Below are 27,858 nucleotides of genomic sequence, written 5' to 3'. Positions count from 1 at the left end.
TCAAACAAAAACTACAAATCCCACCGGAGCTGAATGCTCAGTGTTTCCTGGTGTTTCCCTTCAGCAGCTGTTCTCTTGCACTATTATCACACTCAGTATCTATGCAAACATCAGCCACCAAATTCATTTCCCAACTGATAATCAGAGAGATTGATCGCTGTTCAAACGTATTAAAGAAAGTAAAATGATCAATAGTTACATGTTAGCTTGAAGCTAACACAGCCCATTGGTTTGAATGAGGAATGCTAATAGTGCTAACAGTCTCTGAGACGTTAAACTGTCACTCTGTCACTTTAAACCTGCAGCTGCTCCTTGCTGCCACGGTAACCACACTCCCCTCCCATTGGCCTGTTGGACGGTTGTTTTGATCATGTGACTGCTTGTATGTTTATCCTTTTCCTGTTCAGCTGACCAATCAGCTGCCAGCTTTCTCTGGAATAAAAAAAGCTTTTGTTTGACCTTTGACCCCGGTGTTTCTGTGTGTGTGTGTGTGTGAGTGAGAGTGCGACAGGTGATTATCCGTTAATATAATTAAGGTGTTAAACAACACACATACATTAAGAGTCAGACAGATGGTTAGAGTTAGTGTGTCTGTTGTCCTGAAGGTTCCTACAGACAGACAGGTGGACAGACAGGTAAAGTTGTCTTACAGTATGAGGAGGAACTGACTGACAGCTGAAGAGACGAGCTTCAGAGTCATCTACCTGTCTGTGAGTCTATCTACCTGTCTGTGAGTCTATCTACCTGTCTGTGAGTCTATCTACCTGTCTGTGAGTCTATCTAACCTGTCTGTGAGTCTATCTAACCTGTCTGTGAGTCTATCTACCTGTCTGTGAGTCTATCTAACCTGTCTGTGAGTCTTATCTAACCTGTCTGTGAGTCTATCTACCTGTCTGTGAGTCTATCTACCTGTCTGTGAGTCTATCTACCTGTCTGTGAGTCTATCTACCTGTCTGTGAGTCTATCTAACCTGTCTGTGAGTCTATCTACCTGTCTGTGAGTCTGTCTACCTGTCTGTGAGTCTATCTACCTGTCTGTGAGTCTGTCTACCTGTCTGTGAGTCTATCTACCTGTCTGTGAGTCTATCTAACCTGTCTGTGAGTCTATCTAACCTGTCTGTGAGTCTATCTAACCTGTCTGTGAGTCTATCTAACCTGTCTGTGAGTCTATCTACCTGTCTGTGAGTCTGTCTACCTGTCTGTGAGTCTGTCTACCTGTCTGTGAGTCTGTCTACCTGTCTGTGAGTCTGTCTACCTGTCTGTGAGTCTATCTAACCTGTCTGTGAGTCTATCTAACCTGTCTGTGAGTCTATCTAACCTGTCTGTGAGTCTATCTACCTGTCTGTGAGTCTATCTACCTGTCTGTGAGTCTATCTAACCTGTCTGTGAGTCTATCTAACCTGTCTGTGAGTCTATCTAACCTGTCTGTGAGTCTTATCTAACCTGTCTGTGAGTCTTATCTACCTGTCTGTGAGTCTATCTACCTGTCTGTGAGTCTTATCTAACCTGTCTGTGAGTCTATCTAACCTGTCTGTGAGTCTATCTACCTGTCTGTGAGTCTATCTACCTGTCTGCGAGTCTGTATACCTGTCTGCGAGTCTGTATACCTGTATGACAGGCCCGGCCCTAACCAATTTGGCGCCCTAGGCAAGATTTTAGGTGGCGCCCCCCTTGCATCGCAGTAAATTCCACTGCCAGTTATATACATACATATACTCACGCAAGAAACTGAATAACTTTGTCTTTGACATTTTATTTTATTTCTAGAGAAACAAGTTGCTAAATCACAACAGTTAACAAGAAAATAAGAAATTAGAAATAAATAATACAAGAAATGTAATAGAAATAGCCCACACAAAGTATAAAATTGAACTACCTACAAAATAAAAACTGTAAACAAGTGATAAAATAAAGGAGGATCACTTGATGCTGTTGAAGCAGCGATGACTGTAGATGTTCCAGGATTTGCAGGAGGTGGATTTAGATATTTCAACAGCACATCTGAAGAGAGAAGAGGAGAAAGTGACACTGTTGAAAAATGATTCCAAGAATAAAATGAAATAATAAAAATGAAAAACCTAAGAGATGCATTACTTTCACTGTACTGTACATGAATGATATACAGTGCATTTTCTTCTGATATGCAAATTAGATCAGATTTAATCTTATTGTCATTACAGTGAAATGCTGATTAGCAGAATACAAAGAAGCAGTAAACTGCAGTATAATATAACAATGTATTAACATTAATGATGTGCTCTTTAACATGGATGTAAAGTGTAACACTATAAACACACTTTAGAACATACTGAACTGTAACACAACAAACAACAAGGCTTCCAACTCTAATATATAAAGGTGTGTGAAAGGAACAGCATCTGACTGACTGTTACAAGCAGAGCAAACGTTAGCTAACCAATAATAAATACAAATAATGTTAACAGCTGCTGAATAGATCTAATCTTTACAAATGTCCCTGAGAAATAGAAGGAGGGAGTATTATATATATTATAGGCCCCTCCATAACATGAACTGACGTTAAAACGAGCTAACGCTATTTATTGATTAACAAACCGTGTTAGGCTAAAGGTTACTATCGTTCTGCAACAGACATTTCATGACATTATCTTTACTCTACCTCTATCTTTGTCACGTTTTTCCTCTTCTTTCTTTCCTTCTCTGGGCACCGGAAAGTTTTGGTCGTTTTGACATTGTTAATGGTTTCTGGGGTGACGTCAGAAAACTCAACCATCTCTCAGAGAGCAGGTAGAGGAGGAGGGGGGGGCTTAATAAAGTCTTATTATTATTTAATAGGCTTTGCTATGCAGTTAAATTAATGTGGGCTTTTCTCATACTAAGAAAATATTATATATATAATATATAAAAATATTGAAAGTTGCACCTTTTTTTTTCTTTTCTTCCCCCATCGTGACGCCCCCTAGATGGACGGCGCCCTTAGCATTTGCCTATACTGCCTATGCCACCTGTCTGTGAGTCCTTTTACCTGTCTGTGAGTCTGTCTAACTGTCTGTGAGTCTGTCCTACCTGTCTGTGAGTCTGTCTACATGTCTGTGAGTCTGTCTACATGTCTGTAAGTCTGTCCTACCTGTCTGTGAGTCTGTTCTACCTGTCTGTGAGTGTCCTGTGAGTCCGTCTACCTGTCTGTGAGTCCGTCTACCTGTCTGTGAGTCTGTTCTACCTGTCTGTGAGTCTCTTTACCTGTCTGTGAGTCTGTCTAACTGTCTGTGAGTCTGTCCTACCTGTCTGTGAGTGTTCTACCTGTCTGTGAGTGTTCTACCTGTCTGTGAGTCCGTCTAGCTGTCCGTGAGTCTGTCCTACCTGTCTGTGAGTCTGTCCTACCTCAGGTTCAGGTGTGTATGTAGTGTATGGAGGCAGACAGGTGAGTGATATCAGCCTGTAGGTTACCCAGAATTCTTTTTGAGGATCCTGTTGCCATGGAGGAGCTGGTGAAACACCTGTCCAGGTGTCAGCACATGGGCTGGATGAATGTGATTGGTGAGTTGGTGGAACTCAGTACCTGAGCCTACTGTATTACCTGTACCACCTCTACTACCTGTATTACCTGTACCACCTGAGCCACCTGTATTACCTGTACCACCTCTACCACCTGTATTACCTGAGCCACCTGTATTACCTGTACCACCTCTACCATCTGTATTACCTGAGCCACCTGTATCACCTGTATTACCTGTATTACCTGTACCAGCTCTACCACCTGTATTACCTGAGCCACCTCTACCACCTGAGCCACCTGTATTACCTCTACCACCTGTACCACCTCTACCACCTGTATTACCTGTACCACCTCCACCACCTGTATTACCTGAGCCACCTGTATTACCTGAGCCACCTGTATTACCTGAGCCACCTGTATTATCTGAGCCACCTGTATTACCTGAGCTACCTGAGCCACTTGTATTACCTGAGCCACCTGTATTACCTGAGCCACCTGTACCCCCTTCACCACCTGAATTACTTGTACCAACTCTACCACCTGTATTACCTGAGCCACCTGTATTACCTGAGCCACCTGTACCACCTGTACCACCTGAGCCACCTGTATTACCTGAGCCACCTGTACCACCTGTACCACCTGTACCACCTGAGCCACCTGTATTACCTGAGCCACCTGTACCACCTGTACCACCTGAGCCACCTGTATTACCTGAGCCACCTGTACCACCTGTACCACCTGAGCCACATGTACCACCTGAGCCACCTGTACCACCTGTATTACCTGAGCCACCTGTACTCATTCAGTTAGTGGGGGTGGGGCTAATCAGCTGTCAGGAGTCACCACTTGGAACAATACTGCAGGAACAACAACAACAACAACAACATATTAGAAACAGGCACCGATGGTAGCACTTTGTGGTTAGCAGTTGTGGCTCTTCAGAAAGTGAAACTAATGTTTTGGCATTAAAGCTGATAAATGAGCCATTTTTAATTAATAGAAGCAATAAATCAACATTTGAAGAGTCAGAACAGTTGTTGTGGAAACAATAGTAATATTGGTTCTAATATTGGTACTGATACTAATATTGGTTCTAATATTGGTAATGGTACTGATATTAATATTAATATTGGTACTGTTCTGCTACTGTGTAATATTCTGATGTTGTGATGATGTCACAGAGCTGAAGAGTGCCTCCATCCATTGGCTGTCATGTGGTCGAAAGGCGGAGCCTGATGTCTGGAATAAAATGTTCTGCATCCTGTCAGATTCTCATTTACTGATGCTCAACAACCTGGAGGTAAAAACAATAAATTTTAAACTGAAATCAATACAAATATCACAATAATATTTATTATAATCCAACAACCTGAGGTAAAAACATTAAATATTAAACTGAAATCAATACAAATATCACAATAATATTTATTATAATCCAACAACCTGAGGTAAAAACATTAAATATTAAACTGAAATCAATACAAATATCACAATAATATTTATTATAATTGTAGTCATCCACTGTATCTGCCATTTGTGTCATTAATAATTAATAATAAAGTTGTTCTTCAGGTTCATCCTCTGCTTCTGGCCGAGAGGGCGGAGACTTGTACTGTCTGGTTGCTAAGATACACTCTCCATGTGACCTCAGCGCCTCCTCGCCCCGCCCACAAAGGTAAAGAAGACGTGAGGGGTTTCAAAAGCTGCAGGAGAAGACAGACAGTTACAGACAGACAGAGAGAGAGAGATAGTCACAGACAGACAGTCACAGACAGACAGAGAGAGAGAGATAGTCACAGACAGACAGTCACAGACAGACAGAGACAGTTACAGACAGAAAGGTACAGACAGACAGAGAGAGAGAGACAGTCACAGACAGACAGTTACAGAGAGACAGAGAGAGAGAGAGACAGACAAACAGATGATGGAGGTGGAGTTTGATGCAGAAGTTGAAGATTTGAACGGTAAGAAAAAAATAATGTGTGTGTGTGTTTCTGTGTGTGTGTGTGTGTGTGTGTGTGTGTGTGTGTTTCTCATTGTGTGTGTGTGTGTGTGTGGAGAAACACACAGTAACCCTAACCCTGGGGGGGGGGATTAGCTGCTTAATCTTGATGCCATAATAATAATAATCCCATAATCTGATATCTGAGGTCAGTTACCATGGCAACATGATGAGGAGCCCAGATAGTGTTCGTGATGAAGATGCTGCAGATGAACCTGCTGACCCAGCTAAGGGTCAAAGGTCACAGACACCTGTTCTGCTTCCTTCACAGGAAATTAAACAAAACTAACAAACTGAAAAATATATATTTAAAAAATATACAAAACACAGTTCTGTATATTATTATTATTGTTAATAATATTGTATATTGTATATTCATATTAATAATAACAGCCCAACAGTTCCCACCATGAGCAAGCACTAATATAAATGACTGATGCTGATGATGCTGATCACACAACAAGGGAAATGATGATCAATAGCAATAATACTCAGTATTAATGGAGTGATTCCTAATAATGTTGTCTAAGGGAAGCATATATAAAGTGAATAGTATCGGTCCAAGTACAGAACCTTGTGGAACTCCATGACTAACTTTAGTGTTTATGGAGGATTCACTCTCAACTGCGAACGATCTGATAAATAGGACTTAAACCAGCTTAGTACAGTTCCTTTAATAACAATTAGAGTCTCAAGTCTCTGTAATTAAATATTATAATATAATATATAATAATAAATAAACTTTTACACTGTAAGAGCTCAGTAATACTACAAATGCTGCAGTACTGCACTACCAGCAGTAATTCTTTAGAATGCAGAAAGGAACCAACAGTGTACTTTGACTTTATACTCTGAGTACATTTCAGAGCCTTTCACTGGTAAACAATCAGTACTGTAATCACTGTACTGGAGTAAAGTCAGTGAGTGGGTTTTATAGCTCATTGAGATGGTTACTGACGAGTAACATTGTGGGGGGGCTTCAGCCAGAGGTACCGGGACAGGATATTGGTGTCCAGATGCAGGGACTACAATACCATTCAGAGACATTTTAATATGGAACACTTCCACCTGACTTCTTATAGAATCCAAACTTTGAAGTGATGGTGTTCTGTAAATGTGAAGTCAGTCAGACGAGCTGTAATCACTGAATACAGAATATATATATATATATATATACATTATACATCCAATCAGAAATCATGTTGTACGGCTTATAAACTCTGTGTGTGTGTGTGTGTGTGTGTGTGTGTGTGAGCAAACAGATGTTCAGTCTATAAGCTGTGAAACCAAGTCCAAATATTCAATGTAGTAACTGGCTGCAGATCAGCTGAGTTTGTTTACTGTAAACTGTTGTTTATGATGTGATTAACTTATAAACAACCAACAGTCAGAGACTCTAGAGTGACCTGATCTCAGTAACCGCTAATGGTACAGAACCACTCAGTACCACAAAACAATCAGTACCACAGCACCACCAGTAGAACATATAACTGCTGTACATTAGAACATATAACTGCTGTACATTAGAACATATAGCTGCTGTACATAAGAACATATAACTGCTGTACATTAGAACATATAACTGCAGTATATTAGAACATATATACATTTTTATCTATTCTAAATGTCCCTTGATTTCTTTTTGTCCCATTATTTTAATGCTCTTATCAACATGGAAAAGTGAATCGGCTTGCTTTGTGCAAATGTTTTTATTGAAAACAACATTGGCATATACTGTAGTGTTTAATTTCACACTAACATTCTCACTTGGAGCAAATAAGCTCTCACACAATGTAACACTGTCCATCAATAAAAGGGTGAAACAAATACTTTGTCCCACAAACAGCCCCTTCAACAGCCCTTTCTAAGGGATCAAAACAGGGCGATACAAAATAAAATTACAAAGTGCACATGTAAGGTAAACTAGGACTCAGCCTATAGTGCAGTTAAACCATGGCTTAATACTTTTTTCAAGTTTGCTTTGAACATAGCAGTTTATTCACCAGAGGCTCAACCCAGCCTCTTATTTCAGAAAGAATGAACAGTAACGGTTACCAGTAAAAGGTAAGCCTACTACTTCTTTGCTTTGAGCCAGTTACTCAAACAGACAAGCCTGTTGACATTTTCAGACAACAAGGAATCCATCCATTTCGGCGTCTCGTGCTCGCCATCCACTCAAAACGTAACGTCTACTACTCTTAAACAAGTGTGTGTTGTTTTGTTTCCGGTCTAGATAGATCCGGTGTGGTGTTGTAGTTTTTCTAACGTTACTAGTTGTTGCAACAGCATGTGAAAAAAACTACAAAGTGTGCTAGGCGTTAATCTCGCGATAAAAAAATTGACGCTGCTAAAATGGGTTTGCGATAACGCCTTTAATAACACGTTAAACTGACGGCACTAATTAGAACATATAACCATATAGCCATGGTCCTGCTTGACTGCCATTGCTAATATCATCTGTCTGTCCTAGGTTTCTGCCTTTTAACAGGCAGTTTTTCCTTGCCCTTGTCTCCAAGGTCTTGCTCATGGTGGTACTGTTGGGTCTCTGTAAATAATGTTATAAAGAGTTCGGTCTAGACCTGCTCTATTTGAAAAGTGTCCTGAGATAACTTCTGTTATGAATTGGCGCTATACAAATAAAATTGAATTGAATTGAATAACTGCTGCTATTTCACTGTCTGTCTGTGTGTCTGTCTCACTGTCTGTCTGTGTGTCTGTCTCACTGACTGTCCGTGTGTCTCTCTCACTGTCTGTCTGTGTCTGTCTGTGTGTCTGTCTCGCTGTCTGTCTGTCTGTGTCTGTCTCACTGACTGTCTGTGTGTCTGTCTCACTGTCTGTCTGTGTCTGTCTCACTGACTGTCTGTGTGTCTCTCTCACTGTCTGTCTGTGTCTGTCTCACTGTCTGTCTGTCTGTGTGTCTGTCTCACTGTCTGTGTTTGTCTCACTGTCTGTCTGTGTGTCTGTCTCGCTGTCTGTCTGTCTGTCTGTCTGTGTCTGTCTCACTGTCTGTCTGTGTGTCTGTCTCACTGTCTGTCTGTCTGTCTGTCTCACTGTCTGTCTGTCTGTCTGTCTGTGTCTGTGTCTGTGTCTGTCTCACTGTCTGTCTGTCTGTGTGTCTGTCTCACTGTCTGTCTGTGTGTCTGTCTCACTGTCTGTCTGTCTGTCTGTCTGTGTCTGTGTCTGTGTCTGTCTGTCTGTGTGTCTGTCTCATGATAATCTCATTGATTATTATTTATCTGTGGAATCTGAATAAAAGTAAAAACTGATCAGATTACAGTCACCCAATAAATATAAATGAATCCAATCAGTCAAACAATCTGTTATTGAGGATTAATGATTGAATGTTTCTCTTGATTTTATTGATTTTATATTTGTTGTGATCGACGCCACTGCGACACACACACGTTCAGCTGCCACCGGTCGCCATGGCAACCCCACCTCACGACCAGTTACCACAGCAACAGCTGTAGAGCACCATGGCTGAACAAATTTCAGGAAACTCCCATCATGCACTCTGTCTGTTCCAGATGTTCCAGAGCGAGGAGTCCGTCGACAGAGCATGCCCAGTAGCTCCACCGTGGACACGCCCACTGCCAGAGTGACGGTGAACACACGCACGCACACACACACACACACACACACACACACACACACACACACACATACATACATACACACACACACACACACACACACACACACACACACACACACACACACACACACAAACGCACAGCTCCTGCCAGCTGGGATCAGCCTGCTGTTTCTGTGGTAACAGGAGCTGTAGATCAGCTGACTGGCTCCACCTGCAGGTGACAGAGAGAGATACAGTCTGTACTCCTCAACCTCCTCCTGTAGGGTAATTTTTAATTAATTCTTTAACACAGAACAAGAGTTTTTACAAAACCAAAGAATCACATAGTACACATTTGAAATAAAAAGAAAACCATCATTACTGATAACGGACCCTCAACCCACAATACCACCCTCTGAGGGGCCAGTGGGAGTCAGTGGGAGTTAGTGGGAGTCAGTGAGAGTCAGTGAGAGTCAGTGGGAGTTAGTGGGAGCCAGTGGGAGTTAGAGGGAGCCAGTGGAAGCTGGTGGGAGTTAGAGGGAGCCAGTGGAAGCCGGTGGGAGCCAGTGTGAGTCAGTGGGAGTTAGTGGGAGCCAGTTGGAGTTAGAGGGAGCCAGTGGAAGCTGGTGGGAGTTAGAGGGAGCCAGTGGGAGTTGGTGGGAGCCAGTGGGCGCCAGTGTTAGTCAGTACGAGCCAGTGGGAGTTAGTGGGAGCCAGTGGGAGCCAGTGGGAGTAGCCAGTGGGAGTCAGTGGGAGCCAGTGTGAGCCAGTGGGAGCCAGTGGGAGTTGGTGGGAGTTAGTGGGAGTTAGTGGGAGTCAGTGAGAGTCAGTGAGAGTCAGTGAGAGTCAGTGGGAGTTAGTGGGAGCCAGTGGGAGTTAGAGGGAGCTAGTGGAAGCCGGTGGGAGTTAGAGGGAGCCAGTGTGAGTCAGTGGGAGTTAGTGGGAGTCAGTGAGAGTCAGTGGGAGTCAGTGAGAGTCAGTGGGAGTTAGTGGGAGTTAGAGGGAGCCAGTGGAAGCCGGTGGGAGTTAGAGGGAGCCAGTGGGAGTTGGTGGGAGCCAGTGGGCGCCAGTGTTAGTCAGTACGAGCCAGTGGGAGTTAGTGGGAGTTAGTGGGAGCCAGTGGGATTCAGTGTGAGTCAGTGGGAGTTAGTGGGAGCCAGTGGGAGTCAGTAAGAGCCAGTGTGAGTCAGTGGGAGTAACCAGTGGGAGTCAGTGGGAGCCAGTGTGAGCCAGTGGGAGCCATTGGGATTTGGTGGAGTTAGTGGGAGTCAGTGAGTCAGTGAGAGTCAGTGGGAGTTAGTGGGAGCCAGTGGGAGTTAGAGGGAGCCAGTGGAAGCCGGTGGGAGTTAGAGGGAGCCAGTGGAAGCCGGTGGGAGCCAGTGTGAGTCAGTGGGAGTTAGTGGGAGTCAGTGAGAGTCAGTGGGAGTTAGTGGGAGCCAGTGGGAGTTGGTGGGAGCCAGTGGGCGCCAATGTTAGTCAGTACGAGCCAGTGGGAGTTAGAGGGAGCCAGTGGAAGCCGGTGGGAGTTAGAGGGAGTTAGTGGGAGCCAGTGGGAGTTAGAGGGAGCCAGTGGAAGCCAGTGGGAGTTGGTGGGAGCCAGTGGGCACCAGTGTTAGTCAGTAAGAGCCTGTGGGAGTAGCCAGTGGGAGTCTGTGGGAGCCAGTGTGAGCCAGCGGGAGCCAGTGGGAGTTGGTGGGAGTTAGTGGGAGTCAGTGAGAGTCAGTGAGAGTCAGTGGGAGTTAGTGGGAGCCAGTGGGAGTTAGAGGGAGCCAGTGGAAGCTGGTGGGAGTTAGACGGAGTTAGTGGGAGCCAGTGGGAGTTAGAGGGAGCCAGTGGAAGCCGGTGGGAGTTAGAGGGAGCCAGTGGGAGTTGGTGGGAGCCAGTGGGCGCCAGTGTTAGTCAGTACGAGCCAGTGGGAGTTAGTGGGAGTTAGTGGGAGCCAGTGGGATTCAGTGTGAGTCAGTGGGAGTTAGTGGGAGCCAGTGGGAGTCAGTGGGAGCCAGTGTGAGCCAGTGGGAGCCAGTGGGATTTGGTGGGAGTTAGTGGGAGTCAGTGAGTCAGTGAGAGTCAGTGGGAGTTAGTGGGAGTAACCAGTGGGAGTCAGTGGGAGCCAGTGTGAGCCAGTGGGAGCCAGTGGGATTTGGTGGGAGTTAGTGGGAGTCAGTGAGTCAGTGAGAGTCAGTGGGAGTTAGTGGGAGCCAGTGGGAGCCAGTGGGAGTTAGAGGGAGCCAGTGGAAGCCGGTGGGAGTTAGAGGGAGCCAGTGTGAGTCAGTGGGAGTTAGTGGGAGTCAGTGAGAGTCAGTGGGAGTTAGTGGGAGTTAGTGGGAGCCAGTGGGAGCCAGTGGGAGTTAGAGGGAGCCAGTGGGAGTCAGTGGGAGTTAGTGGGAGTCAGTGAGAGTCAGTGGGAGTTAGTGGGAGTTAGTGGGAGCCAGTGGGAGTTAGAGGGAGCCAGTGGAAGCCGGTGGGAGTTAGAGGGAGGCAGTGGGAGTTGGTGGGAGACAGTGGGCGCCAGTGTTAGTCAGTACGAGCCAGTGGGAGTAGCCAGTGGGAGTTAGTGGGAGCCAGTGGGAGTTGGTGGGAGTCAGTGGGAGCCAGTGAGAGCCAGCGGGAGCCAGTAGGAGTTGGTGGGAGTTAGTGGGAGTTAGTGGGAGTCAGTGAGAGTCAGTGAGAGTCAGTGGGAGTTAGTGGGAGCCAGTGGGAGTTAGAGGGAGCCAGTGGAAGCCGGTGGGAGTTAGACGGAGTTAGTGGGAGCCAGTGGGAGTTAGAGGGAGCCAGTGGAAGCCGGTGGGAGTTAGAGGGAGCCAGTGGGAGTTGGTGGGAGCCAGTGGGCGCCAGTGTTAGTCAGTACGAGCCAGTGGGAGTTAGTGGGAGTTAGTGGGAGCCAGTGGGATTCAGTGTGAGTCAGTGGGAGTTAGTGGGAGCCAGTGGGAGTCAGTGGGAGCCAGTGTGAGCCAGTGGGAGCCAGTGGGATTTGGTGGGAGTTAGTGGGAGTCAGTGAGTCAGTGAGAGTCAGTGGGAGTTAGTGGGAGTAACCAGTGGGAGTCAGTGGGAGCCAGTGTGAGCCAGTGGGAGCCAGTGGGATTTGGTGGGAGTTAGTGGGAGTCAGTGAGTCAGTGAGAGTCAGTGGGAGTTAGTGGGAGCCAGTGGGAGACAGTGGGAGTTAGAGGGAGCCAGTGGAAGCCGGTGGGAGTTAGAGGGAGCCAGTGTGAGTCAGTGGGAGTTAGTGGGAGTCAGTGAGAGTCAGTGGGAGTTAGTGGGAGTTAGTGGGAGCCAGTGGGAGCCAGTGGGAGTTAGAGGGAGCCAGTGGGAGTCAGTGGGAGTTAGTGGGAGTCAGTGAGAGTCAGTGGGAGTTAGTGGGAGTTAGTGGGAGCCAGTGGGAGTTAGAGGGAGCCAGTGGAAGCCGGTGGGAGTTAGAGGGAGGCAGTGGGAGTTGGTGGGAGACAGTGGGCGCCAGTGTTAGTCAGTACGAGCCAGTGGGAGTAGCCAGTGGGAGTTAGTGGGAGCCAGTGGGAGTTGGTGGGAGTCAGTGGGAGCCAGTGAGAGCCAGCGGGAGCCAGTAGGAGTTGGTGGGAGTTAGTGGGAGTTAGTGGGAGTCAGTGAGAGTCAGTGAGAGTCAGTGGGAGTTAGTGGGAGCCAGTGGGAGTTAGAGGGAGCCAGTGGAAGCCGGTGGGAGTTAGAGGGAGTTAGTGGGAGCCAGTGGGAGTTAGAGGGAGCCAGTGGAAGCCGGTGGGAGTTAGAGGGAGCCAGTGGGAGTTAGAGGGAGCCAGTGGAAGCCGGTGGGAGTTAGAGGGAGCCAGTGGAAGCCGATGGGAGTTAGAGGGAGCCAGTGTGAGTCAGTGGGAGTTAGTGGGAGTCAGTGAGAGTCAGTGGGAGTTAGTGGGAGCCAGTGGGAGCCAGTGGGAGTAAGTGGGAGTCAGTGAGAGTCAGTGGGAGTTAGTGGGAGTTAGAGGGAGCCAGTGGAAGCCGCTGGGAGTTAGAGGGAGCCAGTGGGAGATGGTTGGAGCCAGTGGGCGCCAGTGTTAGTCAGTACGAGCCAGTGGGAGTTAGTGGGAGTTAGTGGGAGCCAGTGGGAGCCAGTGTGAGTCAGTGGGAGTTAGTGGGAGCCAGTGGGAGTCAGTAAGAGTTAGTGGGAGTTAGTGGGAGCCAGTGGGAGCCAGTGTGAGTCAGTGGGAGTAACCAGTGGGAGTCAGTGGGAGCCAGTGTGAGCCAGTGGGAGCCATTGGGATTTGGTGGGAGTTAGTGGGAGTCAGTGAGAGTCAGTGGGAGTTAGTGGGAGCCAGTGGGAGCCAGTGGGAGTAAGTGGGAGTCAGTGAGAGTCAGTGGGAGTTAGTGGGAGTTAGAGGGAGCCAGTGGAAGCCGCTGGGAGTTAGAGGGAGCCAGTGGGAGATGGTTGGAGCCAGTGGGCGCCAGTGTTAGTCAGTACGAGCCAGTAGGAGTTAGTGGGAGTTAGTGGGAGCCAGTGGGAGCCAGTGTGAGTCAGTGGGAGTTAGTGGGAGCCAGTGGGAGTCAGTAAGAGTCAGTGGGAGTTAGTGGGAGTTAGTGGGAGCCAGTGGGAGCCAGTGTGAGTCAGTGGGAGTTAGTGGGAGCCAGTGGGAGTCAGTAAGAGTCAGTGAGAGTCAGTGGGAGTTAGTGGGAGCCAGTGGGAGTTAGAGGGAGGCAGTGGAAGCCGGTGGGAGTTGGTGGGAGCCAGTGGGCGCCAGTGTTAGTCAGTACGAGCCAGTGGGAGTAGCCAGTGGGAGTCAGTGGGAGCCAGTGGGAGTTGGTGGGAGTTAGTGGGAGTTAGTGGGAGTCCGTGAGAGTCAGTGGGAGCCAGTGGGCACCAGTGTTAGTCAGTACGAGCCAGTGGGAGTAGCCAGTGGGAGTCAGTGGGAGCCAGTGGGAGTTGGTGGGAGTTAGTGGGAGTTAGTGGGAGCCAGTGGGAGCCAGTGGGAGCGAGTGGGAGTTAGAGGGAGCCAGTGGCAGCCGGTGGGAGTTAGAGGGAGCCAGTGTGAGTCAGTGGGAGTTAGTGGGAGTCAGTGAGAGTCAGTGGGAGTTAGTGGGAGTTAGTGGGAGCCAGTGGGAGTTAGAGGGAGCCAGTGTGAGTCAGTGGGAGTTATTGGGAGTCAATGAGAGTCAGTGGGAGTTAGTGGGAGTTAGTGGGAGCCAGTGGGAGCCAGTGGGAGTTAGAGGGAGCCAGTGGAAGCCGGTGGGAGTTAGACGGAGTTAGTGGGAGCCAGTGGGAGTTAGAGGGAGCCAGTGGAAGCCGGTGGGAGTTAGAGGGAGCCAGTGGGAGTTGGTGGGAGCCAGTGGGCGCCAGTGTTAGTCAGTACGAGCCAGTGGGAGTTAGTGGGAGTCCAGTGGGATTCAGTGTGAGTCAGTGGGAGTTAGTGGGAGCCAGTGGGAGTCAGTAAGAGCCAGTGTGAGTCAGTGGGAGTAACCAGTGGGAGTCAGTGGGAGCCAGTGTGAGCCAGTGGGAGCCAGTGGGATTTGGTGGGAGTTAGTGGGAGTCAGTGAGTCAGTGAGAGTCAGTGGGAGTTAGTGGGAGCCAGTGGGAGTTAGAGGGAGCCAGTGGAAGCCGGTGGGAGTTAGAGGGAGCCAGTGGGAGTTGGTGGGAGCCAGTGGGCGCCAGTGTTAGTCAGTACGAGCCAGTGGGAGTAGCCAGTGGGAGTTAGTGGGAGCCAGTGGGAGTTGGTGGGAGTCAGTGGGAGCCAGTGAGAGCCAGCGGGAGCCAGTAGGAGTTGGTGGGAGTTAGTGGGAGTTAGTGGGAGTCAGTGAGAGTCAGTGAGAGTCAGTGGGAGTTAGTGGGAGCCAGTGGGAGTTAGAGGGAGCCAGTGGAAGCCGGTGGGAGTTAGAGGGAGTTAGTGGGAGCCAGTGGGAGTTAGAGGGAGCCAGTGGAAGCCGGTGGGAGTTAGAGGGAGCCAGTGGGAGTTAGAGGGAGCCAGTGGAAGCCGGTGGGAGTTAGAGGGAGCCAGTGGAAGCCGATGGGAGTTAGAGGGAGCCAGTGTGAGTCAGTGGGAGTTAGTGGGAGTCAGTGAGAGTCAGTGGGAGTTAGTGGGAGCCAGTGGGAGCCAGTGGGAGTCAGTGGGAGTCAGTGAGAGTCAGTGGGAGTTAGTGGGAGTTAGAGGGAGCCAGTGGAAGCCGCTGGGAGTTAGAGGGAGCCAGTGGGAGATGGTTGGAGCCAGTGGGCGCCAGTGTTAGTCAGTACGAGCCAGTAGGAGTTAGTGGGAGTTAGTGGGAGCCAGTGGGAGCCAGTGTGAGTCAGTGGGAGTTAGTGGGAGCCAGTGGGAGTCAGTAAGAGTCAGTGGGAGTTAGTGGGAGTTAGTGGGAGCCAGTGGGAGCCAGTGTGAGTCAGTGGGAGTTAGTGGGAGCCAGTGGGAGTCAGTAAGAGTCAGTGAGAGTCAGTGGGAGTTAGTGGGAGCCAGTGGGAGTTAGAGGGAGGCAGTGGAAGCCGGTGGGAGTTGGTGGGAGCCAGTGGGCGCCAGTGTTAGTCAGTACGAGCCAGTGGGAGTAGCCAGTGGGAGTCAGTGGGAGCCAGTGGGAGTTGGTGGGAGTTAGTGGGAGTTAGTGGGAGTCCGTGAGAGTCAGTGGGAGCCAGTGGGCACCAGTGTTAGTCAGTACGAGCCAGTGGGAGTAGCCAGTGGGAGTCAGTGGGAGCCAGTGGGAGTTGGTGGGAGTTAGTGGGAGTTAGTGGGAGCCAGTGGGAGCCAGTGGGAGTTAGAGGGAGCCAGTGGCAGCCGTTGGGAGTTAGAGGGAGCCAGTGGGAGTCAGTGGGAGTTAGTGGGAGTCAGTGAGAGTCAGTGGGAGTTAGTGGGAGTTAGTGGGAGTTAGTGGGAGCCAGTGGGAGTTAGAGGGAGCCAGTGTGAGTCAGTGGGAGTTATTGGGAGTCAATGAGAGTCAGTGGGAGTTAGTGGGAGTTAGTGGGAGCCAGTGGGAGCCAGTGGGAGTTAGAGGGAGCCAGTGGAAGCCGGTGGGAGTTAGAGGGAGCCAGTGGGAGTTGGTGGGAGCCAGTTGGCGCCAGTGTTAGTCAGTACGAGCCAGTGGGAGTAGCCAGTGGGAGTTAGTGGGAGCCAGTGGGAGTTGGTGGGAGTCAGTGGGTGCCAGTGTGAGCCAGCGGGAGCCAGTGGAAGCCGGTGGGAGTTAGAGGGAGTTAGTGGGAGCCAGTGGGAGTTAGAGGGAGCCAGTGGAAGCCGGTGGGAGTTAGAGGGAGCCAGTGGAAGCCGGTGGGAGTTAGAGAGAGCCAGTGTGAGTCAGTGGGAGTTAGTGGGAGTCAGTGAGAGTCAGTGGGAGTAAGTGGGAGTTAGTGGGAGCCAGTGGGAGTTAGTGGGAGTCAGTGAGAGTCAGTGGGAGTTAGTGGGAGTTAGAGGGAGCCAGTGGAAGCCGGTGGGAGTTAGAGGGAGTTAGTGGGAGCCAGTGGGAGCCGGTGTGAGTCAGTGGGAGTAGTGGAGCCTGAAGCCGGTGGGAGTTAGAGGGAGTTAGTGGGAGTTAGAGGGAGCCAGTGGAAGCCGGTGGGAGTTAGAGGGAGTTAGTGGGAGCCAGTGGGAGCCGGTGTGAGTCAGTGGGAGTTAGTGGGAGCCAGTGGAAGCCGGTGGGAGTTAGAGGGAGTTAGTGGGAGCCAGTGGGAGCCAGTGAGAGTCAGTGGGAGTTAGTGGGAGCCAGTGGGAGTTAGAGGGAGCCAGTGGAAGCCGGTGGGAGTTAGACGGAGTTAGTGGGAGCCAGTTTGAGTCAGTGGGAGTCAGTGAGAGTCAGTGGGAGTTAGTCGGAGTTAGTGGAAGCCGGCGGGAGTTAGAGGGAGCCAGTGGGAGTTGGTGGGAGCCAGTGGGCGCCAGTGTTAGTCAGTACGAGCCAGTGGGAGTAGCCAGTGGGAGTCAGTGGGAGCCAGTGGGAGCCAGTGGGAGTTGGTGGGAGTTAGTGGGAGTTAGTGGGAGTTAGTTGGAGTCAGTGAGAGTCAGTGGGAGCCAGTGGGAGCCAGTGGGCGCCAGTGTTAGTCAGTACGAGCCAGTGGGAGTAGCCAGTGGGACTCAGTGGGAGCCAGTGGGAGTTGGTGGGAGTTAGTGGGAGTTAGTGGGAGCCAGTGGGAGTTAGAGGGAGCCAGTGGAAGCCGGTGGGAGTTAGAGGGAGCCAGTGGGAGTTGCTGGGCCAGTGGCGCCAGTGTTAGTCAGTGTTAGTCAGTGGGAGTTAGTGGGAGCCAGTGGGAGCCAGTGTGAGTCAGTGGGAGTAGCCAGTGGGACTCAGTGGGAGCCAGTGGGAGTTGGTGGGAGTTAGTGGGAGTTAGTGGGAGCCAGTGGGAGCCAGTGGGAGTTAGAGGGAGCCAGTGGAAGCCGGTGGGAGTTAGAGGGAGCCAGTGGGAGTTGCTGGGAGCCAGTGGGCGCCAGTGTTAGTCAGTGTTAGTCAGTGGGACTTAGTGGGAGCCAGTGGGAGCCAGTGTGAGTCAGTGGGAGTAGCCAGTGGGACTCAGTGGGAGCCAGTGGGAGTTGGTGGGAGTTAGTGGGAGCCAGTGGGAGCCAGTGGGAGTTAGAGGGAGCCAGTGGAAGCCGGTGGGAGTTAGAGGGAGCCAGTGGGAGTCAGTGGGAGCCAGTGGGAGTTGGTGGGAGTTAGTGGTAGTCAGTGAGTCAGTGAGAGCCAGTGGGAGTTAGAGGGAGCCAGTTGGAGTTGGTGGGAGTTAGTGGGAGTCAGTAAGAGCCAGTGTGAGTCAGTGGGAGTAGCCAGTGGGAGTCAGTGGGAGCCAGTGTGAGCCAGTGGGAGCCAGTGGGAGTTGGTGGGAGTTAGTGGGAGTCAGTGAGTCAGTGTGAGTCAGTGGGAGTTAGTGGGAGTCAGTGAGTCAGTGAGAGTCAGTGGGAGTTAGAGGGAGCCAGTGTGAGTTTGGCGTAATGGTGGATTATCAAAAACAAATTTTCACTGAAAGATCAGAAAAACATTTTGACAGTAAAACCTCTTCACCTCCTCCTCTTCCTCCTCTTCCTCCTCCTCTTCAGGGCTTCCTGTCCCGGAGGTTGAAGCAGTCTCTTCGTCGTACTCGCTCTCAGCCGAAACTGTCTCGTCCGAGCAGCATGAAGTCTGACCTGATCACTGCTGACACCAGGTACCTCGTAGATACTTTATTGATCATCAATTACCCATAATTCCACTGAGCGCCGCCACCCACCGGGTGCAGTCGGGTCTTATGGTGCTCTGTAGTGCAGTTCCTCTACCGGCCACTAGAAGTTTACAGTTTACAGCCTTTCTTTAAATTATATTAAGGACCAAGGTTTTTTTAAATTAAGGGCGTGGCCTCTTTCAGTGACAGCTGGGCGCCGTCACAGGCAGCTGTTTTCAGTAACCAGGCTCCACCCACGCTCACTCACAGGCAGCTGTTTTCAGTAACCAGGCTCCACCCACGCTCCACCGCTGGTGAACAGGTGGAGGACGGCCAGAGCCGAGTGCACTGATGCTAGCAGCAGCTACGCTAACCTCATTAGCAGCCACCGTTAGCATTAAACCGAATCTGAACACACACATCAGCTACTGACACATACGGGGGGGAGTAGGGCAGCCTCACTGCAGGGGAGGGGCCACTGCTGACAGAGAGGGCGGTCGAGTCACATAGAGAGAGAGAGAGAGAGAGAGAGAGAGAGAGAGAGAGAGACAGAGAGAGAGAGAGAGAGAGAGAGAGAGAGAGAGAGAGAGAGAGAGAGGGAGAGCGTAGCTGCTGAAGCCGTGTAGCATCAGTAGCAGCAAGCTAACAGACAGACAGACAGACAGACAGACAGACAGACAGACAGACAGACAGACAGACAGACAGACAGACAGACAGACAGACAGACAGACGGACAGACAGACAGGTCTTCAGCCTTTCCAACAAACAGCGTCAGGATCAGCCAGTCCTCCATCTTCTCCTCCTCCTCCTCCTCCTCCTCCTCCTCCTCCTGCTGCTGCTGCTGAAGGAGAACATGGATCCATAACCCCCCCCACCTCCTCCACCTCCTCCTCCTCCTCCTCCTCCTCAGCATTCACAGGATGCTCGGTGAGTATCTGCACGCATTAACTGCCTTTGTCCTCCATAGATAATGTGCTGCAGTGTGTGTGTGTGTGTGTGTGTGTGTGTGTGTGTGTGTGTGTGTGTGTGTGCGTGTGCACGGTGGCGTCTTCTACCTGATTTGCATGACCATGCATGCTGCGTTTCTCTGTGTGTGTGTGTGTGTGTGTGTGTGTGTGTGTGTGTGTGTGTGTGTGTGTGTGTGTGTGTGTGTGTGTGTGGCTCCAGTCTGCACACAGCTAGCCTGGTACATTAGCATGTGGCTAGGCTAGTTACACGCTGTTAGCCAACATGTTAGCTAAATGAGATTAAGCTACAGACACACACACACACAGAAACACACACACACACACACACACACACACACACACACACACACGAAACACACACACACACACACACACACACACAGGAGAATTAGCGCTGTAAGAAGCTAACGTTAAGCAGCTCGTTAAGATAACGAGCTAACGGAGGAGCTCATCCTCTGTGTGTGTGTGTGTGTGTGTGTGTGTGTGTGTGTGTGTGTGGCTGTCAGAGGTCAGAGGTCAGTCTGACAGGTTCCACAGCGTCAGCAGAACCACAATCATCCTTATTCGTCCTGCTGCCTACATTACCCACAGTGCAATGCTTCCTCTGACAGCAGTGTGAGGTTGGAGTCTGGTCTCAGCTGACGCCGACTCAAGTGACATCACTTGAGGACATTTATCACACAGCGCCCTCTGGAGTTCACACGTCTGATCAAAGAGCTCGTCAATACCTCGCACACGCCAGAAACACATCAATCAATCAGGATCAATATCACAGCGAGCTGCAGCCAATCAGAGCCATCTCTCTCCCGCAGACAGGAAGTGCTAGTTACTATGGTAACGGCTCAGAAACCTCCTCGAACAGCGTCTCACACACAGACAGTGAATTCACAGTATTATGGTAGGGGTGACATTCAAGACCCGGTTCTATGAGAACCCGGTTCTATGAGGACGGGTTCTATGAGAACCCGGTTCTATGAGGACGGGTTCTATGAGGACGGGTTCTATGAGGGCCTGGTTCTACGAGGGCCTGGTTCTATAACCCGGTTCTATGAGAACCCGGTTCTATGTGGACCCGGTTCTATGAGAACCCGGTACTATGAGGACCGGTTCTATGAGGGCCTGGTTCTATAACCCGGTTCTATGAGAACCGGTTCTATGAGGACTGGTTCTATGAGGGCCTGGTTCTATAACCCGGTTCTATGAGAACCGGTTCTATGAGGACTGGTTCTATGAGGACCCGGTTCTATGAGAACCCGGGTTTATGTGGACCCGGTTCTATGAGGACCCGGTTCTATGAGGACCGGTTCTATGAGAACCCGGGGTTATGTGGACCTGGTTCTATGTGGACCTGGTTCTATTAGGATCAACAATACCTTTGAGACTAGCGGGTCCTATAACGTTATCGGGCTGAAACAATTCCTCAAGTTACAGAACAAGAAGACGCCGTCTCACTGCCTACAACTAACAGCACACATTACCCACAATGCACCTGCCTTAAAGGGGAAGGCTCAGCCACTAACACACAATGCAATTCAGTAACTACTCTATTACAGTAACAGTACTCCATTACAGTAACTACTCTATTACAGTAACAGTACTCCATTACAGTAACAGTACTCCATTACAGTAACTACTCTATTACAGTAACAGTACTCCATTACAGTAACAGTACTCCATTACAGTAACTACTCTATTACAGTAACAGTACTCCATTACAGTAACTACTCTATTACAGTAACAGTACTCCATTACAGTAACAGTACTCCATTACAGTAACAGTACTCTATTACACTAACAGTACTCCATTACAGTAACAGTACTCCATTACAGTAACTACTCTATTACAGTAACACTACTCTATTACAGTAACAGTACTCCATTACAGTAACAGTACTAATACCGCAATATAAAGTACTCCATTACACGAACAGTACTCCATTACAGTAACAGTACTCCATACAGTAACGAACCTATTACAGTAACAGTACTCCATTACAGTAACAGTACCCATTACAGTAACAGTACTCTATTACACTAACAGTACTCCATTACAGTAACAGTACTCTATTACAGTAACAGTACTCCATTACAGTAACAGTACTCATTACACTAACAGTACTCCATTAAATTAATTATTTTTTTAAAAAAAATTCTTTTTTTATAAAATCTCCATTAAAATAATTCTTTTTTAAAAAACACTTCTCTATTAAATAACACTACTCTATTACAAAATACTCCATTAATAAATACTAATACTGCCCAAATGTTGGTCTATAACAGACTGGATCAACAGGAGGGAGCTGATCAGGAACTATTGGTAATCAATAATGAAGTCATTGATGATGTTACCTGCTCTCCAGGTGTGTGATGCGGCGGCTGCACTGTGGTAGCCAGGAGTCATTGCTAAGCGCCGGCTGTGTGTCGTCTCTGGAGCTCAGGATGGACCAATCAGTGATCATCAAACCAGTTCACTCCTCCCTGCTGGGACAGGACTACTGCTTCGAGGTGACACCCACTGCACGCACTCACCGTCACAGGTCACCTCTCCGCTGTTTCCATGGTGATGACCTCTGACCCATCTCTCCTAGGTAACGACCTCGACTGGAACAAAGTGTTTCTCCTGTCGGTCGGCAGCAGAGAGAGATAAATGGATGGAGAACCTGAGGAGAGCGGTTCATCCCAACAAAGACAACAGCAGGAGGCTGGAGAACGTTCTGACGGTGTGGGTGATCGAAGCCAAAGACCTGCCCGCCAAGAAAAGGTAGGGGGCTCAACACCCGCTGTACGTGTACAGGTAGGGGGCGCTACACCTTACACCTGTACGCTGTGCAGTAACACTACTGTTTGTACTGCAGGTATTTCTGCGAGCTGTGTCTGGACGACAGTCTTTATGCTCGGACGTCGTGTAAACTGAAGACTGACAACATATTTTGGGGCGAGCGTTTTGACTTCAGCAGTCTGCCATCCATCAGCGCCGTCACTCTTCACCTCTACAAAGACACCGACAGGAAGAGGAAGAAAGACAAGAGCAGCTACGTAGGATTGGTCAACATCCCCGTTGCCACAGTGACCGGCAGACAGCTGGTGGAGAAGTGGTATGCAGTTAGCACGCCCAGTACCAGCAGAGGTAGGTAGACTGACGCTAACAAATATTTACAACGCACAACCAGTCTGTCACACCCAAACAATACGGAAAAACACTGACTAAAGCAGTTCCACCTTAACAATCACTGAATAAAGCAGTTCCACCTTAACAATCACTGCTTCTCCCACGCTGTTGGACAGACAATGGACGTCCCGGAGGGGCTGCGAGCCGAGCTAATGCTAAAAGCACTAAGATCTAGAGGTGGGCGATATATATCGTTTGCGATAATATCGTCATTGTTGTTTTGACGATGTGCAAATTTCCATTATCGAGTATTTAAATTACTTCGACAAAAACAATGAAACGCCCGCGGAAACTCCTCCCATCCATTAATACACGGAGCAGCAGCGCTCTCTACAGCATGGCAGGATTCAGTCACATGACTAGTGACCTCTCGCTAGCATCCTCCTTGCAACAGTTTAGCAGCGCGTTGTGATGGTAGAGAGAAAATGCAAACACCTCCAGTCCCTGAAGCTACCGGTACTTCAGATGATTCAGTGCCGAGACGTGGGTCCTATGGGCTTCAGCGTTCAGAGCGCTAAGCGCCTTCAGCGGTAAAAAGATGTCAGCGGAGACGTTTGTTTTTTTTAGCGCAGCGCTCAGAGCGCTTCAAGTTGAAATCTGTTCAACTTTTAACACCGCTGGGCGCTCGGATAATGAGTTTTTGAGCTCTCTCAGCGCTGTAAACGCGTTTGGTGGACACAAGTCCAGCTCAGACAATTCTAATCACATTTTAAAGGATATCGACTGATTATCGTTATCGCCAAAATCCCCAAAAATATTGAGATATTATTTTTTGCCCATATCGCCCACCCCTACTAAGATCTAAACTGTGGATGGTAAACAGTCAGCGTATGACAGCTTCTGATTATTGATTATTGATTGAATCAGCTCCAGCGTTGAGTGAGTACTTTACCCTCTGCCCTCGTTACAGGCCTTCCTCTGCAAATAGGTCTTTTCTGGTTGTGTTTCAGGAAAGTCGTCTGTGCCGACGGTGCGAATCAAAGCTCGCTATCAGAGCATCGTCATCCTGCCGATGGAGCAGTACAAAGAGTTTGCCGAGTACATCAGCTCCAACTACCTGCTGCTGTGTAACACTCTGGAGGCCTCCATCAGCCTGAGAGCTAAAGAGGAGCTGGCTGCTGCGCTCGTCCACATCCTGCACAGCACTGGCAAGGCCAAGGTAACAACCCCACCCACTACACCTGGCATCTACAATAACCCAGTAGCCCAGAAGAGACAAACCAAACACTGGAATTAGAATTTATTCTACATGCAATCTGCAACTTCTCCACTATGGCACTATATTCTAAATATAAACACATACATAAAGGTATATATAAATATAAATATATATGACATCTGTACGTTCAGAAGATTTAGATTACATTTTATTGGACCAAATGAGGACAACCTTTGACCCCTCTCTGCAGGACTTTCTGACGGACCTGATGATGTCGGAGGTGGACCGTTGCCGTGATAACGACCAGCTGATCTTCAGAGAGAACACGCTGGCAACGAAGAGTATAGAGGAATACCTGAAGCTGATTGGACAGAAGTACCTGCAGGACGCCCTCGGTACTACATCGTATCCTGCACAATATTACTACACAGTATATTACACAGTATATTACACAATGTACTACACAAAATACTATACAGTATATTACACAATGTACTTCACAGTACTGTAGGGGTGACACTACTTAATAATAAAGGTAATTAATCACTGAAGATTAATAATACACTCGTAAATGGGGCACCACCTCCGTTGTTTAGCTGCTGGAATAATCTGGAGGAAATTATTCCACAGATCTAATCAAATCAATTTCAAATCAATTTATTCAATTTCGAAATCTATATTCAATCTCATATTCTATATTCAATCCCATATTTCTGAAGTAGTGATTTCTTTTACAAGATTCATCGATTTCCCCGCATCAAATCAAACCTGCACCCACAAGGACATACGGTTATATATGTTTATTAACTAAACTAATGCAGAGTAAATAGTATGAAATGATAAACAAACAAATGACAACAAGTAACAGAATATGTGGACAATATATGAATTATTACTATTAGGTGATTCAGGAGCGAGAGTAAATTTTAGAACTGAGAGGCCCTAATCCAAAATTCTCTTAAACTAAAAGATGGGAATCAAAGCTTACAGAAAGACACCAGCTCTTTTTCATGTGTGTGAATCCGGTCGTGTACTGGAGAGTCAGGCTACTTTGTTTGTAGATGGATCTTGGAAGGATTCCAGGCCCTTGGCTTTCCTCCTACCTCAACTGCGGCTTTGCATCACTGATCCAACAGGCCGAAGGAAGTTGCATCTCATCCCTGGTACCAGTGGCTCTTCAATTCAAAGGCCCAACGCGTAGTTTTACGCTTGAGTGTGTTGGAGGCAGAGAGTCGCTGGATAATAATGTCTTTGTTCGGCTGGAAACGTTTGTACGTCTTCTTGAGCAGTCAACTACTGCAACGTCCTTCTGGCTGATGATAAATGTCTTAGAGTGGTTGGTCTTCAGCTTTGATTGTTAACTAATTCAGCTTCTTGTTTAAAAATAACTGGAGGATGAAACGCTGGCCTGGTGAATTCTCCATAGTCACTTAGTCCAAGAATTAGATTAAATTCACTTTCTGTGAATAAGGTGACAATACTTGACGATATATATATATATATATAAAAGACTAAAAAATATACAAGAAGAAATTTGTTCGTGTCTTGAGTTATCAAAATAAAAGTACTTAGAAAAGTACTTCAGCACCGCAAGTTATTACTTTAGGAAAAATTCAACACGTGTCACAAAACGAAGTAAAGTATGGAATTTAAAATTAAGAACGAGAGTAAATAACGAGTGAGAGAACGAAGTTTAGAAGAGATCAGATGAGAAGGAGTGACTGGAGTCTATCCCTTATATCTTTTATTCTGGAGGCAGAACTGGATGAGAGGAGCTGACCGCGCGCGTCACTTCCTCTGGTGATATTTTGATACCCGTAACTTTATCAACTTACTCCTATTGTGTTTTAAAGTTTCGAGATCATAATTCACCGTTCACAGAACCCACCATGACTTAATACATTGTTCACATGTTTTAACATAACATAACCGAAATTACTTAATGTAAAAGAAAAGTAGAACTGATTAAAATCATTAAATCATTAATCTTCAAACATGCATATAAAGTAGCACTGAGGGATTGTACATATTTCGTATAGTGCTAGCTTAATCCTTGTTACAAAAATTATGTGTCAGGCATTTACTATTTGGAATACTACACAATTATAAAACAAAGTCCGTTTTAAAAGTACCTTACGCTATACCAGAACCTTACCAAAAGGTGGCACTGTGGCTCCATCAAACATTCAGACATTTTACACATGATTTTTTTAACTTAGTCCAACCTGAAGACAGAAACATCAGACAAACATTACATTTGCGACCGTCTCATGCTGGATGGCAATCTGTTAATTTTGAGAAGATGAAATTTTACAATAGTACTAAATTAGAACTAAATCTATATCAGTGCAAATGCTGTTTCTGCTATCTAGATGGAATGTCCTAACTAGCACATGGGCAACTCGTAATTTTCACTTTAAGGGTGGAGGAGTGACGGAGACCAGATGTGGATTTCAGAGGAGTTTCTCTCTGGACGTGAACCTGTCAGACTAAAAGAAATGTAAACACATTTCAGGGATATCTAACCCTGATTTACAATCAAAAGGCACGTAATTATCAACCCATCTTTTGTAGAACAATAAACGTTTCCCAAAACCTGAGTGTAGAGTGTCATTTTTATCTGTGGAAAGAGAGCTGCAGTCATAAATAAAAAGAGGTGGATGACCACTGGTAATCCCATGAGTGACTTTCCTGGGTCTACAAGGTCAAAGGGAAAGAGGAGGCCTTGAAAACTCTCCTGGTGGAACAGCATCAAAATTATATGATGGCTGTTGAATTAACAGACAGATAAAGCGTCTCTTGTAATGATGAGGCGACGACAAGGTCCTACAGTATATTACACAATGTACTACACAAAGGTGCTGGACTTGAACCGCCTACTGTGGTGCATGTTAGGCTCCCTGGTGGAAAATACAAATATTCATATTGTTTAAAGTTTATGCTCTCTACTTGCTAGCTGCTAATCAAAGTTGCACAGTGGCGTCAAACATATGAATTCCTTTAGTTTGATCACGTAGATAAACATCATTACCTCCATTTACATAGAGCAGATACACACACACAACAGTGCAGCTAATGCAAGCTGAGCTAATGTTAGCACTGCAGGATCAGCAACAACAGCAACAATGTTAAAAACAGCAACAACGCTAAAAAACAGCAATAATGTTAAAAACAGCAACGTCAAAAACAGAAACAACGCTAAAAACAGAAACAATGCTAAAAAAACAGCAACAACGTTAAAAACAGCAACAACACTAAAAACACCAACAATGTTAAAGAACAGCAAAAATGTTAAAAACAGCAACAACGTTAAAAACAGAAACAACATTAAAAACAGCAACAACACTAAAACCAGCAACAACGCTAAAAAACAGCAACAACACTAGAAAAACAGCAACAACGCTCAAAAACACCAATGTTAAAAAAACAGCAACAACACTAAAAACAGAAACAACATTAAAAAAAGCAACAACACTAAAACCAGCAACAACGCTAAAAAACAGCAACAACAATAGAAAAACAGCAACAACGCTCAAAAACACCAACGTTAAAAAAACAGCAACAACACTAAAAACAGCAACAATGTTAAAGAACAGCAACAACACTAGAAAACACCAATAACGTTAAAAACAGCAACAACAGTAAAAACAGCAACAACATTAAAAACACCAACAAGGTTAAAAACACCTACAACGCTAAAAAACAGCAACAATGTTAAAAACAGCAACAACATTAAAAACAGCAACAACACTAAAACCAGCAACAACGCTAAAAAACAGCAAGAACACTAGAAAAACAGCAACAACGCTCAAAAACACCAACGTTAAAAAAACAGCAACAACACTAAAAACAGCAACAACGTTAAAGAACAGCAACAACACTAGAAAACACCAACAACGTTAAAAACAGCAACAACAGTAAAAACAGCAACAACATTAAAATAACCAACAAGGTTAAAAACACCTACAACGCTAAAAAACAGGAACAATGTTAAAAACAGCAACAACATTAAAAACAGCAATAATGTTAAAAACAGCAACGTCAAAAACAGAAACAACGCTAAAAACAGAAACAATGCTAAAAAAACAGCAACAACGTTAAAACCAGCAACAACACTAAAAACACCAACAATGTTAAAGAACAGCAAAAATGTTAAAAACAGCAACAACGTTAAAAACAGAAACAACATTGAAAACAGCAACAACACTAAAACCAGCAACAACGCTAAAAAACAGCAACAACAATAGAAAAACAGCAACAACGCTCAAAAACAGCAACGTTAAAAAACAGCAACAACACTAAAAACAGCAACAATGTTAAAGAACAGCAACAACACTAAAAACCAGCAACAACGTTAAAAAACAGCAACAACAGTAGAAAAACAGCAACAACATTAAAAACACCAACAAGGTTAAAAAACACCAACAACACTAAAAACAGCAACAACGTTAAAGAACAGC

General features: G+C 47.1%; 1 protein-coding gene and 1 long non-coding RNA gene across 36 annotated transcripts in view; one reads left to right on the top strand and one right to left on the bottom strand.

The window, feature by feature from the left end:
* Positions 1-495: 495 nt before the first annotated feature.
* Positions 496-27,858, top strand: part of LOC127360297 (disabled homolog 2-interacting protein-like) — a 40,131-nt gene continuing 12,768 nt past the window's right edge. Inside the window, exons 1-11 of one of the 5 annotated variants that reach the window (XM_051394675.1) lie at positions 496-710; positions 2,942-3,515; positions 4,656-4,774; positions 5,047-5,149; positions 9,004-9,080; positions 18,002-18,108; positions 21,431-21,575; positions 21,659-21,831; positions 21,926-22,197; positions 23,190-23,398; positions 23,649-23,793. In XM_051394675.1, the coding sequence (XP_051250635.1) occupies positions 3,455-3,515; positions 4,656-4,774; positions 5,047-5,149; positions 9,004-9,080; positions 18,002-18,108; positions 21,431-21,575; positions 21,659-21,831; positions 21,926-22,197; positions 23,190-23,398; positions 23,649-23,793 (1,411 nt within the window). In that variant the 5' untranslated portion in view covers positions 496-710; positions 2,942-3,454. Of the gene's footprint in view, positions 711-2,715; positions 2,766-2,941; positions 3,516-4,655; positions 4,775-5,046; positions 5,150-5,201; positions 5,439-9,003; positions 9,081-18,001; positions 18,109-18,584; positions 19,030-21,430; positions 21,576-21,658; positions 21,832-21,925; positions 22,198-23,189; positions 23,399-23,648; positions 23,794-27,858 lie in introns of those variants that run through there. The other 4 variants (XM_051394677.1, XM_051394676.1, XM_051394678.1 and 1 more) reach the window with 4 other exon arrangements.
* LOC127360304 (uncharacterized) lies at positions 671-1,881 on the bottom strand. 31 transcript variants are annotated; one of them, XR_007883567.1, is made up of 5 exons: positions 1,547-1,881; positions 1,255-1,442; positions 1,155-1,194; positions 1,051-1,091; positions 671-990 (listed from the first exon to the last, which is right to left on the bottom strand). It is a non-coding gene; the product is annotated as an uncharacterized LOC127360304 (long non-coding RNA). The 31 variants fall into 31 exon arrangements; XR_007883571.1 differs by lacking the exon at positions 1,155-1,194 and having other exon boundaries at positions 1,051-1,154; positions 1,255-1,378; positions 1,464-1,881; XR_007883561.1 differs by lacking the exon at positions 1,155-1,194 and having other exon boundaries at positions 1,051-1,154; positions 1,255-1,399; positions 1,527-1,881.

The sequence above is a fragment of the Dicentrarchus labrax genome, unplaced genomic scaffold (genome assembly GCF_905237075.1).
Source record: "Dicentrarchus labrax unplaced genomic scaffold, dlabrax2021, whole genome shotgun sequence".
In the NCBI taxonomy this organism is placed as follows: domain Eukaryota; kingdom Metazoa; phylum Chordata; class Actinopteri; family Moronidae; genus Dicentrarchus; species Dicentrarchus labrax.
This window is presented reverse-complemented; position numbering and strand designations above follow the sequence as displayed.